General features: G+C 36.5%; 1 protein-coding gene across 1 annotated transcript in view; it reads right to left on the reverse strand.

Moving 5' to 3' along the window:
• The window catches only part of CSTF3 (cleavage stimulation factor, 3' pre-RNA, subunit 3, 77kDa), a 51,597-nt gene that overhangs the window by 33,523 nt on the left and 1,698 nt on the right, over positions 1–16,376 (reverse strand). The window contains exons 2-4 of the mRNA XM_010004272.1: positions 16,022–16,215; positions 7,215–7,316; positions 6,990–7,085 (exon numbers count right to left, since the gene is read on the reverse strand). Coding sequence (XP_010002574.1) covers positions 6,990–7,085; positions 7,215–7,316; positions 16,022–16,215 — 392 coding nt within the window. The remainder of the gene's footprint in view (positions 1–6,989; positions 7,086–7,214; positions 7,317–16,021; positions 16,216–16,376) is intronic.

The following is a 16,376-nucleotide window of genomic DNA, read 5'->3' on the forward strand; positions in this document are numbered from 1 at the left end:
AGAAGCTCCATAACTGTTCTGCTGAGACAGTGAGCATGAAAGTATGAGTAAAATTACCAAGCTTCCTCAGCAGACCAGTAATTCTAACTCTCCTCCTTTTGGAGAAAGTTGAAGCTGTCACACATCTGAAAGCCTTTAGCCCAGCAGCAATCTGTAAGACCTTTGGTGACAGGATCTGCTAATGGATCAGCAGTGTGTGCTCACTGGAACTTGTCAAGAATAACGTGGACCCTGTCACATGGTGTAGTACAATCGGCTTCTAAGGAAACACACCCAGAGCCAGGCAAAATGTTTACACTTCAGAACACACGTGAGTTCTGTTAAACAGTCTTGTCTCAAAATGCAATCATATTCCATCCTATAGCAGTATCACCGAAAACTGTCCACAAACTAAATGTGAAAAGGACATCTTTCTACTTACAATTCCTGCCCTTAAACTGAAACATTTCTAATGCCACAGGAACCTGGAAATGCTCCTATGCTTTTAGTCTAGGAACACGTACCACTAACACATTAGTTAAATCCGAATATGGATCAGATTCCAGTCACTGTGAGATTTTCTCATGGTAGTTAACTGCATGTATACAACATGCCACAAAAAAAAGTTAATGCCATCTGTGCAATGGTAGTTATGCACCAATGCATGTAACTTCCTCTCACTTTTGAATTTATGTAAGAAAGAGAATATATCAAAGCTTGCTGTGTTAGGTACACAACACTTCACTGCAGAAGTAAAAAAATTGTTATCAGATGCAGGAAACCTAACACATTTGAGCCATTAGTGAGAAAAACTGTACCCCAGTGAGGGGGGAAAAAAAACAATGCACACTGTTAAGAACATTTGTACTAAAGACAACACAGGAGTTCCAGAATGAACCACTTGCCTTCACAGAAGTCTCTAGCTAAGAGAAGCCACTGTGTTTCATCACAGCAGTGACTCAAAGCCTTTTCAGAGTCTGCAAAGACACCCTGCAGCAAATAAAGTCAAGCATTGTTTTATGAATAACACTAACAGATAAGCTTTAAGAGAAAGTGTTCTTTCAGCCATAAGGCTTCTCAAAAACTGAATATAAAACATCAGGTAGCTCAACCAGCTGACATCTGGAAGAGATGTAGAAATGGATGAGAAATTGTAATTTTTGTTCCCTCACCTGTGCAGATGAAGATAACCAATCTGTAACTACTAACAGGATACACAAGAAAACTCTATTTTTACTTCTGGTTCTTTCAGGTTCAGACATGACAGTAGCTCAAGTTTGTGCCTCACCTACCACCCACATTCTCCCACCCAAAACATCAACACAAGAATCAGTAAATGACTTCAACAACAGAAAGCACACAATAAGAAAATTTTTCACTGTCCTAATAACATTTGAAAGTGAGACTTCAAGTGTTGTGAACAAGAGTTTTATCTAACTAACACTTCTAATAGGGATGTTTCTGTCACCCCACACGGAAAGAACACAACAGAACAGGAAGTAGTTCATGTTTATTCATGTGAAAACATCAACATACTACTGAAAGGGTTCATAGTAATTTCTTCATTAGACATAACTTCCACTTTAAAATTCCTAACACTTTCCATTATATTTAGGATCAAATAAAGGTAACAGAATTATAAATACAACCACTATAGTGCTGTTCCATGTATCTTCTGAAACTACAAATGTCAATTCTGTGCGTAACTTTCTAATATTTTACAACTTGTAGGACCATGGCAACTATGCAAGATGTACATGCCTGTAGTTAGATATTGAGTAGAAAAGACAGGAAAGAACTTGCATTCACTTTCTAGTGCAAGTCTACAATAACCACACAGACAGAACAACATTTATTAACAGAAATGGAACAAGTCCACACATGAGTAAGAAAAGGTCATAAATAACACAATTGTAAAAAAGATTTAAAATTTCAGACCGAGGTAGTCAAGAATGTGCAGTGTGTCTGTACAGAGCACCTGTACAGCAGTTCCTCAAAAGCAGAAGTTTACTATGAGAAATGCAGTAGCCTAGTAGGGTGGGCATGGATTATAATGGGTATGTCTTTCATTAAGAAATTAACAAAGATCAACTAGTGATATATGTAGTATTTCCAGCTGAAAGTACCACTAAAACAGAATCTCAGCCAAGAAGTCTATTCTACTTTGACTTCTGACCACCCCAACATCCTGACAGAAGTCAGCTTCCATTTTTGCCCAAGCAGAAGAATTTTGGTGTTATGTAGAATAATTTTTTTCTGAACTCAGAACCAAACTAAAGTAAAACAGGGGAAGAAAATGTTTTGAAGAAACACAAACATTTTAAACAAGAACAATAATTTTTCTAAATTGTTTTATTTACATTTTTCATATACAAGTATATTAAATGATACATTCTGACTAGTGTCCACACCAGTGTGAGTTACACGTATTAAAGATACTGATGTATTGCATATGATGAAATGCAAAACAATCAACCCTAAGCTTTAGTCCCACTCTCTGAATCCTCATACAGCATCTGCTTTGTTACTGAGACATCTAAAATTCAAAGTGATCATATCCAATAGAAGTTATCTGAACAAATGTATCTAGATTCACCTCTTTAGAACAAGCAGTAACACAGGAGTCTTACTTGCAAAATTTGCAAGATGAAAAATACATACACAGCCAAACACTTCACACGCATGTTCCTAGCTTTGTATTTATTGTTTCTGGACTTGGGGTATTTGTCACAAGTGTCTTGTGCTTATGGTTTTTGATCTTTAATTATGGCAATCTTTCAGCCCCTACTAACATCAGTTCAAAGTGGCTGGGAGATGATGCAATATACTCAACAAAAAAGGAAAAAAGGTGTAGTGTGAACTATCCTGAAACATTCAGGACAACTACAGATTGAAATTTCCACTTAGAGCAACTAGAAGTAAAAATTATTTTGATCATTAGGGAAAACGCTGCAACTCCATGAACATAGTTTAATAAATGTATTTAAGAAGATTTTCGGCCTGGTGATTTCTCAAAGGAAACTAGCAGAGAAAAAGGTGACAACTTCAAATGCTTGCCTTAGAACTGCTGAATTATTTACAACACTGGTAAAGTAAAAGCTCTTTCAAGTGTAGGAGAAGCATTATCAAGTCTTTCTGTATCTACAAGATGGTTCAAACAGTCAAAGAGACAAAGGAAATAGTAATAAGACAGCTGGGCCTACAGGGTCATAGGGCGTATTACATCAGAATTTATTATTACATTTCCGTAGCACCATTTAGCTAGATGCCAAAAACACTTTAATCACTAAAGTAAGCCTCACAACAACCCTGTGAGGTAGGTAGGTATCTGTTTCAATAATGGCAAAACAGGTTAAATGACTTACCCAAGGAGACACAGCAAATCAGCAGAGCAGGTTAGAATCCAGATCATGTGATACATGAATTTAACATTATGGCAACATGTGGGACTTAGACTTACAGGCTCCTTTTTAAAACTGTGAAAGAGGCACTGACATGTGAATTGATTCACATTTTCTGGAAGTGTATTTTTACAGGAAAGGTATAAAGATGAAAATGTGCTTTAAGCAACTAGAGAAAACTAGAGTCTGAACACAAAGAGTGGCATTATTACCTCACTTCCTAAATTTTAGTAGTAGATGCAGAATAACATGTTAACTACTTTACTTGCTAAAATATGTATAAAAATGTATTACACAGCTCATCAAATTCAGTAAACAAAACTCTATTCTCACAAATCTTAAGCATTCAAACACTATGACCCAAAAACTGAGCTGCAAGTTGTTTGATCCAATTATTTCATCTATTATTTGTGTGTCCTGCAACTGCTCCTTTGAATGTCAGAAGAAAAAAGAGCCAGTGTGAGAATCAAAATTTTTTGATCAAACTTTAATAGCAGAATTCCCAATAACAAACTGTCAAAGCATGCTCTTCCCAGTTAATCTCCATGTTCTACTGACTACCAAATCAGTCATAATAGAGAGACCAGGGCATATAAATTGGTGCTTGGCACATAAAACAGAAGGATGAAGTATTCAGTTAATTCAGCACAGTCATTATTAAGTTCTGAGAACTACTTTACACCACATCCCAGTAAGGACCAAAGTCATACACAAAAAGAAAAACAGAGTCCATGAGCTGAACAAACCCTATCATAAAAACAAAATATAATCAGAGCAGTAAGACCTATGCTTAGAAGTTTTACATTACAAAATGAACTGTCATATGCAAAGAAGCAGTTTTTGTTCATGTAGATTATAAACAGTGATTTCTACTTGAAGATTGGGTGTCTAAAAAGAACACATTCCTCAACTCAGGCAAAGGGAAATGTAAAGATTTCTAAGAATTTTATAAAGATTTCAGCTATTAAAGGGCTAATTCCTTTTTCATTAGGCCATGATCATATCCCCTCATCTTCCAATAATAGACCACCACTATGTAATGACACTCAGCTGAGATGTACATCATTTAAAGGACAAAATTCCCTAGTGAAAGCAACTAGTGAAACCAACTCCACTTTCCTCTCCTTTTCTGTCTTTGTGATGCAAAGAGGAAATGTTACCATATTGAAGAGAAAAGTGACAATGTTTGTTTTGACATCAGGAAAAATGCAGCTTACAGATTTAGCAATTTTCAGAGTTGAATGCTGAGGCAGTGAAAGTGAATCAAAAGCAAAGCTAAACAAAGATTTACCACTGGTTTACTTTCCCAGCTCAAGGCTGCAAAGATCTAGACTTCCAAACTATCAGAGATAAATTTTGTAGCAGGAGAAGACTAGTAAGATTTCCAAGGAGAAAAGCTTTTGGAAAATACCTTCCCTCTATTCCTCATCCATTTTAAGCTAGAAAGAAAAGAAGCTTCAAAACAATCCCTCAGGTATTCTCAGGTAGCCTTCACAAACTTGTTGAAGTCTTAATTTATATTAAACCACACATAACAGAATATTTGAGAAAGCATTTCATATTTAATTTAGTCACAGATAGGACTTTATAAATTATATGCAACTTAGAACAACACTGACAACAGTGCCTAATTGTGTGAATTTATGTCTTTTTAGAGAGGAATTTGGAAAGTTATTTCAGCATATTACTATAAATTGTTACATAGACTAAAAAATATCAGAGATATGCATGTTGCTTTTTAGTTAAATTGGTCACTATGTGAGTTTTGAAAGACATTACTGGAACCAGAAAAGAAAAGCCGAAAATTAAATCAGGATTTAAAAAAACTGGATATTACAATGAAAGATAAATCTATAGAAAGTGACCTCTATTTCTTTTCAAGTGTAACCTCTACCAGAACTCTACTGTTCATGTTTATCCATTGTTTTGAGTAACAGAATAATATATGAATTTCTCTTATATTTGAAGTGTAGTTATAAGGCAGACACACACACACACACGCTAGTGATCTTTCTGCCAATTCCTTCCTTGTCTGATTTACCTCATGTTACCTGGTTACTGTACCTGTTGCGTAGAAGCTGATCTTCCTTCCTTGAAGAAGCAGGTAAAAACTTACACCCTAGACTGCTTAAAGCTTTGCCACTGTTAATGTTTCTAAATACTAACAGATTATAAAATAGCTAAAAGGTGTCGATTAAGGGTAACAATGTCTGTCAGTCAATCTCTGAATGTGGTTCAAGACAAGAAACTTTACACTGTTAGTAGCATTTTCTGCTGGAAGACCTTTAATGTAGTACAGGCCTTCTGAGGTGGTCCTACTCAGCTTTAAATTCCAGGCATGGGAAAGATAAAGGCCTTAAGTAAGCACAGAAAACAGATAACGTAGTGATCAAAATAGGTAAGATTCTAAAGGCTAGATCTCTAGTAAACATTGCAGGGTAAAAGAGGCTAAGGGATTTATTTCCCTGCAGGATCCCACAAGAAAAAATACACATCTGTATGTGTTAGTGCATTCAATCTCCCAATTATGTCCAATCACCAACATTGCAACTACTATTACAAACTACTGAAAACAAAATAGTGAAAATTATATGGTATGTACTTAGGTAATATCAAATTTAGGTTGCACTATTTCACACTATAATATCTTACCATAAACTGCAATATAAAAAAATCTATTAGATTCCCATAATCTCTATTTAATAATCTTTAAAATATACTGCCAGAATACATTTGGATATGTAATTTCATATAAAATAAGGTAATTATTCAATGCAGTTTTGCTACTCAGAAAACTGCCTAGCAATTTTCACATAAACTGGAAAAGAATTATCTATCTCATTTCCAATCTGCAGAACTCAGGTCCCCACCCCTGTAGTTCAGCATGTAGAGTATCTGTCTCTTAAGAAGAACGTGCAGCTAGAAGATGCTCACAAAAAGCATCTGTATTAGTGTTCAATATTAGCTACAAAAAATTAACACAATTAAATCCGATTATACAGTGCATTTCATGGCATGTCATTGAAGACCAGTTAAATGATCAATGCAATTAGTGGGAAATCTTATATAGTTATGTAAACAATTGAAATTTTGTTGGGATTTTTAGAAGCTAATGAGTTGTGCTAATCCATCTCCCCAGAATTTTCATTCCAGAAACCAGCTTCCATCCCACACCCTCCCTGAAAACACTGTTCACAAGAACACTCAATTCCCTAAGACACCAAAAAAAAAAAAAGGACTCAAACACTCACAGGAAGTCATTCAAGTTAGTTTGTATGTATAAATAAACCAAAATGTCCTCTAAGTAAGTGACACGGGAGGCAATAAATTGACACGACAAGTAAATAAAAGGCTTAAGCACTCCAATACCATTGAAACGGTTTTAATGTTGTTGCAACTCCATAATGCAACAATCATCAACTCATAAAAGACCCAATACTTTAGAATTCATTTTAATCACTCCTTTACCTATTTTACAAAATAAAGGCAAGGCATATTTAAAATCCCCCTTTCTCTAGATACTATGTGCCTATCTTATTTATGCTTATTAAAATGTAAACTTAAAACTCCTATTAAATGTTATATAAGAAAAAATGTAAAAATATTAACCTCTGCTTCAATGTACAGTTTCCAGAATCTGCCAGAACTGGGGAACTGGGCAACAAGGCGTTCATAGGTCTTCCGTGCTTTGTCTATAGGTTGATTCTAAAAATTGAAAATCAAAATAGCATTTACAGTATTATGATTTATGGAAATGATTATGCTGATTTTACTCCAGAACCAAATAGTGTGAGTGGACCATAGATAAGGAAATGTAATCCTATGTCACTAAACCTGTGCCTCTCGAATGAGAATGCTCCAAGCGTCAAGGTCATATGGATTTTCTTCTAGTTTCTTTTCAGCTTTCTTCACTTTTTCTGGAACATATTCAGCAGCCTAGAAAAAGAAAAAGGTGACATAAGAGATCACAAATAGAGTTTGAAAAGTTCTGCTTCAGCTACAAAGTCAAGCTAATCACAGCATTCTGACAATGTAACATTCCAGATCTCAGGTTTTATGCCAGAGTTACTAAATTGTAATTTTATCTGGAAAACAAGCTGTTCCAATAAGATAATGCACTCTTACCACAACTTCTACATATTTGGTGATCCAGCAAAAGGCTAGCATATACTGACTAAACGTTTCTAAAACACTAGAACAAATCTGAGTTTGCCAGAAAACTTATTGCACCATGTATTTTAAACAGTTCAACCAACCTGAAACTTTTAAGATGCAAATAAGTACATTCAGACTGATTTTTCTGTTACAGACCTCAGCCAAACAAGCCCAGGTTACTGCACAAGTCATTTTGTAGATGCAGGAAAGTATTCTCTATGACAAGTTACAGATTTATCAAGAAACCTAAGAGATGACATTACTAGCAGAAACACATACACGTTATCCTAGCAAAATTTTATTAACTTTGACATGTCACTGAGTGTATTCTTACAGTTGCCTTCCTGTAGCTTTGGCACTAACTACCTTAAACTAGTTGTTATTATTATAGTATAGGTTTAAGTGTTCTTTTAAAGACTTGTGGAGATACTTTACTTTATGATATCCAGAAATTTTTTACTAGACTTGACCCTGTTAGCACTAAGTAGATTAAAAAAATTATAATCTCAATCACATGCAGACAAGCCTTAAAATACATACTTGTTAAAACCCTAAATTATATGAAGTTTTTTATTAAGCATGTAACATTGTTATAATCTGTACATCAAACAGCTTATTTACTAACTTTCCAAACTTGACTCACTTTCAGGCAGATGTTAACAGTCCTAAATCACACAATCAAGCAAGTTATTGCATTTGTGAGATGCTGTGATAATAAACTGTAAATTATTACTACAAGACCCTTCTTGTGAAATCTTACCAGTCAGCTGCACAATTACTGTTAGAATGTAAGACTCTTTATAGCGCAGTGTGACCAATTTATTATAAGAAAATTCTAAAAAAGCCCCATTGACTGCTAAAAGATTATTTCAAAGAAATAATTGTAGTTCTTCATATTGGATCTAGGTCAGCACATAGCTCTGAAGTTGCAAAGGACAGTTAAGGACAGAGACAACTGATACTCCCATCGAAGGTGCTATCACACACACGTAGAAAAGGTAATTAGACACTACAGAGGTACACCTTCTAGCAAAATTAAGAAGCATCACTATGGCATACCACTCTTGAGAGAGATATCCCAAGAATACATATCTAAGGATTTTACTGGAAAACTACTTACAGTGGCATTATACAAAGATAAGCTGCCAGTGAAGTACTGTAGAAAACTAACTTAAAAAAAAAACCTGGGACTAGCAAATGCAGTTAAGCCTGAGTTATTTAGGAACATCAGCTTTATTTTCAGGAGTGCCCTAGTGTCCTACCCCTTTGCTTTTGTTAACCCCTGCAAATGCACTACTCAGTTAATTATGTTACACATTGCGCTTCTACTTGATAATTTAAAAAAACTACCATATTTTCTAATATTTTCAGCACTACCAGTTTTTGTGTAAGACTTACTAGCAGTATATAATGCAAGGCATAAGCCTGAAAAGATTTCAAACTAAATATACTTATATAATGGATAAATTTTGAAAAATAAACAGTAGGAGGGGCTTTTTTAGCAGACTAAAGAATTACTTTTTCTTCAGTTTTCAAGTGATGCTTCATGTTAATAAATTGCTCAGTGAAAAACAGTGTAGCTTGGAAAGCAAGTCTCAAGCCCCAAAGCAAACTAGATTATAAAAAATATTTTATTAAAAAATCGAATTAAAAATTAGTATTTCAAAGCTGTCAGCTCAAAAGTAGCAAATTTAGAAATTTCTGTATGAATGTTTTTACATTCCAAGCCTCTCAAAATTCTGACTCTGTAGTACTGCAATTTACAGATACAGGCTTCAGATGCAAAACACAGTATGAAATGACCTAGTGGCTTTATATCTTCCAAAATGACATTCATAAACATACTTCAGCTTACAGAAGACAGCACTGAAACCGAAATTTCCAAAGCCTAAACAGCATTTATGTCATTTCTACAGATGACCTAAAGCTGAAACGTTGTTTATTCAATAAAGCACTAATTCAAATTCAGGCACAGCAGTGATAAGCACTGCTTCTCAATGTATTCCATCTCAGTGAAATCCACTTGTCTCAAATATTCAATCAAGCATATATAGCATATATAATCTGCATTCAGTTAGACAGAAATGCCTATCAAGAGTACTATTAATGTCAGCTACAATTGAAAAAAGACCTTTCCACAAAAACTACTGAAGCATTTGTGAAAGCACAGCAGCCTGCACTGTAATGACTTTCAAAGAGGAAAAAGCAGAATGAGCCACAGCAACACACATCAACAACTGTAGCAGTAGTTCAGTTGTATTGCCTCAAACCTTTTCACAATGCACAAAACTCAGCTGAGAATACGGTGAAAACACAAATTCCCGGAATTTGGTTTGGATCTATGCAGATGAAGGGGCTTGACTTACCTCAGCTATAGCCAGAAAGACATTTGATCCCATTTTTTAAGACTGCATGTTAACTGCACTCTGTGCTTAGATCTGCCAATATCACAGTTCAAGGGGATGTGGCTTTTGATTATGTATTTGCGATTGTATTGCTTGCACTACAGACAGCATCCAACACTGTGCACACTTAGTTCTTGTTTCTTCACTGCCATGATCTTGACCCTAAAAACCATCTTCAGTCCCTCCCTCTGATTTACAGAGGAACTTGAATTAATCTCATCCTGTAACAAGCCAGTCCAAAAAGTTAAATAAGCAGAAAAGCAATCTTACTAGAGAAGTGATTACCTTTCAAATGGTTTAACTCCTTGATTTCAGGATCAGATGTGATGCAGAGTAAAGGATGCAAAACTATACAGGCCTTTAGCAGTCCCTATTTAGATCAGCTGAAACTATGATAGAACTGCACCTAATCAGACAGACAGTGGCTTCTAACTTTTCTTAACTGCCTGAAAAAAAACCCCAACACACTGCAAAGAATTGTTGCATACAAACTGGAAAAATACTTTTTCTCCTCTGCTTTTGATAACCGTGTTCAGTATACCTCCCACATAACTAGGAGGCTCCCAACCCACACACAACCCTCTGAGTGTCAGAATTATTTTAGTACCTAAGGTTCCATGTACTCAAGTATCTGTATTACTACCATCTAGACTGCCTCACAGCTTCCCTTTTATTATTTATAGACTTTTCCTTTCACAGATAGTAAGTGTAAAATTATCTTTATAATCAAAGTTTCCAAAATCTGAAAAATACTGAAATTTAATTATCCAATGGGACACCTAGGAGCTCCTTCCTGAAAAATCCATCAGCTGTACAAAACCAAATCTGAATTCATAAAGGATGCCCGAGGAAACAAGAACAGAGGAAACAAAGCTGACTCACAGTATTTCCTAGATTTTTGTCAATCATCTTCAAGAAAAGAATCTTGGTTTATACCTTACAGCTAAAAGCAAGTTAACCATTTTCCCAGGCCTTAAACAATGAACCCTGACTCCAAAATGTGTAAGAGAATACCTAAACCAAACACCTCTTTCAAATATTCACAACACTAAATGCATCCAATTGCTTAAAGCATCCTCCTGTTTCCACAGAAGAATCTTCTATGATGAAAAGGAAATTTATTTTTAAAAGCTGTTCCACCTGTCTAGTGGCCATCTTAAAGATGCCTTAGAAACTACGACTAATCATGAAACTAGAATCTCTACAAAGACACACAGGCCAATGCACACAAAAGGACAGGCATTTTACTGGCTAGTTCCATCACACTGGTTCAACATCCAAAAGGAGTTTTATGTCCATTTAGAAGTTTTGGCTGGCTATTGCACAGCTTAGCATAGCTTGGATTATAACAGATCCAATTAATATTATTTTGGATACATTAATATGCAACTTAACAAGCACAGTTATTTGTACAGAGTTATTGCTGCATGTGCACAGAATTTTAAATTCCTTTCTTCACTAACAAATCCCTTTACTACACTATAGTTACAATTTACCAAACCTTGAAAATTCTTAAATCTGTTTTTAAATGCCTTTCATTCTTCTATTCTACCACTAAAGCCAACTATAACAATCTTGAAAAAAATTTTGTCCTTTAAGACTGGGTCACTATTAACAGACATAACCCAGAATATAAATCTTAAATAATTTTAAAACTATACTTTTGCACATACTGCCCCCACAACACAATCTAGGCTGTTTTATATCTCTGAACAAATCAGGAGGTTTAGATTTGCAATGGCTGCCATTCTTTCCTCATGACAATATTTTCCAAATGTTAACATCTAGAGAGACACATTTTCCACTTTAACTTCTTGGTATACCTGGAATTTACTGACACTGGAAATGTAGCTAAAATGCAGAGATTGCATACAATTATGTCAAAAGCTGGGGAAAAAAAATGTTGCATTACCAACTCAGAGTCTTCCTCCACCTTGTGTTCATTCTGTTTAAAACCCATTCCTACAGAAAATGTAAACAGTAATAGTAAACCCAGTTTTGCCATGTATTATATACAACAACATGCTCTTAGAGGAGTTTCTTCCAAATGGCTCCTCCTGAGATGAAAACCCCACACAATCCTGCAAGAATAAACTTCTGCTTCCAGTACTGTGTTCAATTACATCTATTTTAAACATATTAAGTTAAAGTTAACTACAATAACATTTCATTCAGAATTCAGAAACTTCCATGATGTACTATATCAGAGACAAGGCACGAATGACAGGAAGGAGGCAGGAAGAGACAGAAGTACCAGTAAGAAAATGGACTAGACTGCTTTAGAGGTCTTTTCTATAGTGAGACAATACAGACATCCTTTTTTCCACAACTCAGTCTTGGACCAGGCTCATGCTCATATGAAATAGTATGCATCACAGACTGGGGTACGTATCTTAGAAACAGTTACTGGAAGCATGAAGTGAATGTTCTAGCCTTAAAAGATTAGAAGCAACTAATGCAGGAGTAAAGCAAATATTGCGCCTAGTCTTCAGATAAAATTGATGGCTGGGTAGTATATGTTTATTAAATGGATAAGAATAGTTCTTATGACAGGTTCTGTCATGTTAGAAAGAGGCAGAGTGCACAACAAATTTAGGTGGTGTTAAGAGAGTACAGGAAAAAAACACCACGATTGAAACCAGATGTGTACATTATATATCTATTTTAAACATATTAAGTTAAAGTTAACTACAATAACATTTCATTCAGAATTCAGAAACTTCCATGATGTACTATATCAGAGACAAGGCACGAATGACAGGAAGGAGGCAGGAAGAGACAGAAGTACCAGTAAGAAAATGGACTAGACTGCTTTAGAGGTCTTTTCTATAGTGAGACAATACAGACATCCTTTTTTCCACAACTCAGTCTTGGACCAGGCTCATGCTCATATGAAATAGTATGCATCACAGACTGGGGTACGTATCTTAGAAACAGTTACTGGAAGCATGAAGTGAATGTTCTAGCCTTAAAAGATTAGAAGCAACTAATGCAGGAGTAAAGCAAATATTGCGCCTAGTCTTCAGATAAAATTGATGGCTGGGTAGTATATGTTTATTAAATGGATAAGAATAGTTCTTATGACAGGTTCTGTCATGTTAGAAAGAGGCAGAGTGCACAACAAATTTAGGTGGTGTTAAGAGAGTACAGGAAAAAAACACCACGATTGAAACCAGATGTGTACATTATAGTCCAGAAAAATGTAAAGACGTACGTAAGTGCAAGTGTGAACTCTTTCTAACCTCAAGACATGAGCAGATTGGGGAGAGCTCATCAGGGATTTTTCTGGCAAATACTGCCAGATGCAGCCTTTCATTCTGTAAATGTGGATTTCTATTACAAAAACAGGGCCAAGTGTTTGGTATTCTAAAAACCAACCTTGGAAATTCTGGTTTGTTAAACATCATGTAGCCCTTGAGAGAAGTCTGGTAGAGACCTAACAGATTTTCAGTCCTGAGATCATTCAACTGGTTCTGCAGAAATTAATTTGGATCCAACTTAGTTAATACAATTCAAGAATTTAAAATATACTGCCACAGCAGTGTCTACCTCACATTTCTTTGCCCTCCTGCTCCAGTCGGTTCTACAGTAAAGACGCAAGAAGGAGACAACCTACATAATAGCCTAGGTTCCTGATCTACTACACAGTAAAGCAGCCTAAAAATGCCTGGAGTGAAAATGAGCCTAAATGCAGTGAATGAAGCCACATTTCAGTTGAGCTGCACCTGATACAATGAAGCCGCCTAAACCCCAGCTGGGTCCTTGACCTTACAATGCCTTTACTTTCCCACCCTCCTTACATCCAACAGCTGTTCTTCCTTCCCACACTGCCACAACATCATACGTGCTGAAGACAGCATGGCAATCTGTTATTCACCCGATGCTTTTGGAAGTTTCCTCCAAGATCTGGGAAGCAGGATGCAGACACCTCTGTGTGTCAGTGAGTCAGAACTAGCAATTCTGATTTGTCAAAGATCTGTAACAACTGCATCATACACTATCACATACATATTATGCACAACATAGATAAAAATTAAATGTACAGTCACCCTCTTACACTGATCTAAACTATGTGACTGTCAATGAAAATGGCACCTAAGAGCTGAAAAGCTGGTGATAGAAGCTGCAGATGAAACCTGAAACAGGAAAGCCAGGTGCAAGCCAACCTCTGCCCAGCTTCAGCTTCCTACAAAAAGGAACATTTAAAACCATGAGAATATTCTGCATGTAAAGTCAGAGCCCTTCAGATAGCCCTAGGGTACAATCTACAGCAGCTGTAGCATGGGGAAGGGAGCGAGGCAAAACTGCCCCAGGCACACTGCTTGGTTGTTCTTGCCACAGACACAGTGAATTTAGGTCTATCAAGCTCTATGGGATCACAGCTAGACCGGCATCAGTGCTTACTTCAGGTACACCTGCCTCACTACACAGCTGGATGAGTGATAGCCTAGGGTGTGGAAAGCTTCATAGTAGTATTGATAAAGACACTGATACAAAAATACGGCCTATTTTAACATTAGGAGTAAGAAACAGAAGTCTGCTAGGGTAAGAATAGGAGAGGACAACTTAGTGAAACTGAAGAAAATTTGATGGACGGGACATAAATAACCATAACAAAATTAGAGACTTCCTAGAAACCAGGATTCAGAGGCCTTCACAAAGAGGATGGAGTAAAGTAAAAAATAATGTAACCCAAATTATAGGAGACCTGGCATTTTTTAAATTCTTAAAGTTCACCTAATGTGAAAACAGTGATCACTATGGGTAAAAAGGATGAACCTTAATATGGATCAAAAAACCAAAATTAGGCTGTAAATAATGATCTGCAATTTTTTGAATGCTAAAATCCTCTGTGATAGGACAACACAATATTAAAGCTGTTAGCTCCCAAAACAGCTTTTACTTCTGTATGCATACAATAATTCAGTCTTTTGCACCTTATCTCTTGCAAAAGAAAATACAACCTTATGTCAGTATTGCTTTTCTTTAAGTTAAACAGTAACATATTACAAGCTACAGAAGCACACTACTTTAACCAGCAGTTTAATGATGCAATTAAATATCAATGCCTTTTTAAAAAAAATATCTTGGAGTGAGTAAGCTTAAATGGGAAATATATTACACACCAGTATTAATAACATTTTATGGCTGCATATTTTTACTTCTTTATAGCCATCTACCTTCTGATGGAAGCAAACCATTCTGAAGAATCTCTTGCTTAAACATACTACAAGTATACTGATTAACGTGACCAGCTTTAAGCATACAGGTTGGTAATTCAGAAGATATTTTCCTAATGAGACAGAAACTGGGTATTCTACATTCTGTGCACTTTTCTTTCCTACTCCTCCCCCCAAATTTATGATCTTACAAAGATTTTACACACCATCCTTTCTGAGTACAGGCCCAGACACACAGAAACATAACCTGTTTTGTAAAGAGACTGACGTTTTACAAAGAAAAGCTTCTTACAAGAGCACTAACTTATCATATTAATACACTGGCCACTAAGGCATGCCCACAGTTTTATCAATCACTCCCTTCAGTAAGGAACTTCCATCCTTACTCCTCCAATTAATATAGATTTTAAACACAGTGCTATTAAAAAGACCTTTTAGAGAAGTTCTGCCAGTAAGTAGGAGACAGCTCATGGTAATAGCAGATTTAAAAATATGACATACAACACTCTGCACCTGCCTAGAAAATGGTGTTATGATAAATAAGCCAGAATCAACTGAAAGATTAGTTATTTCCCCCACAAGAGAAAAAATGCTGTTCCACAAGTAAAATTCTTCATTAAAGACACTTACTGTCTCTAATTTAAAGGTGCTTCAATAAAATCTTATTCTGGAGGGAAAGGGTACTGTTAAAGAGGCACATAGCCTTTTACCTTAAGTGCTTATGTTTAGCAAACGCTCACTTTACAACACACTGTAAACGTATCAGTGTAAACAGCTTATCCGGGTTTCAATTTTCTTTCGGAGTGCGCGTACTCGAAGACCACAAACACATGAGATCAGGAAAATGAGGCTCACTGGAGTGCCTATTGTCCACCTCGACCTGAATTTAAAGTTTGCTTACCAGGAACCAGAAGACTGAGAAAGACCCCGTTTTCAAGGCATTACCGGTTTTACGGAGGGCGGACACTGGGAGCAGCTCCGAGCACTCCCTCGCCCCAGAGCAACGCTTGGCTGGCGGTATAAACGCGAGTTCCTCAACATGGGTGTGTGCGGCGGGGGGGGGGAGGGAGCGTTTGCTTACCAGGAACCAGAAGACTGAGAAAGACCCCGTTTTCAAGGCATTACCGGTTTTACGGAGGGCGGACACTGGGAGCAGCTCCGAGCACTCCCTCGCCCCAGAGCAACGCTTGGCTGGCGGTATAAACGCGAGTTCCTCAACATGGGTGTGTGCGGCGGGGGAGGGGAGGGAGCCCTTG

This window comes from Chaetura pelagica, unplaced genomic scaffold (assembly GCF_000747805.2).
Source record: "Chaetura pelagica isolate M959 unplaced genomic scaffold, ChaPel_1.0 scaffold119, whole genome shotgun sequence".
Taxonomy (NCBI): Eukaryota; Metazoa; Chordata; class Aves; order Apodiformes; family Apodidae; genus Chaetura; species Chaetura pelagica.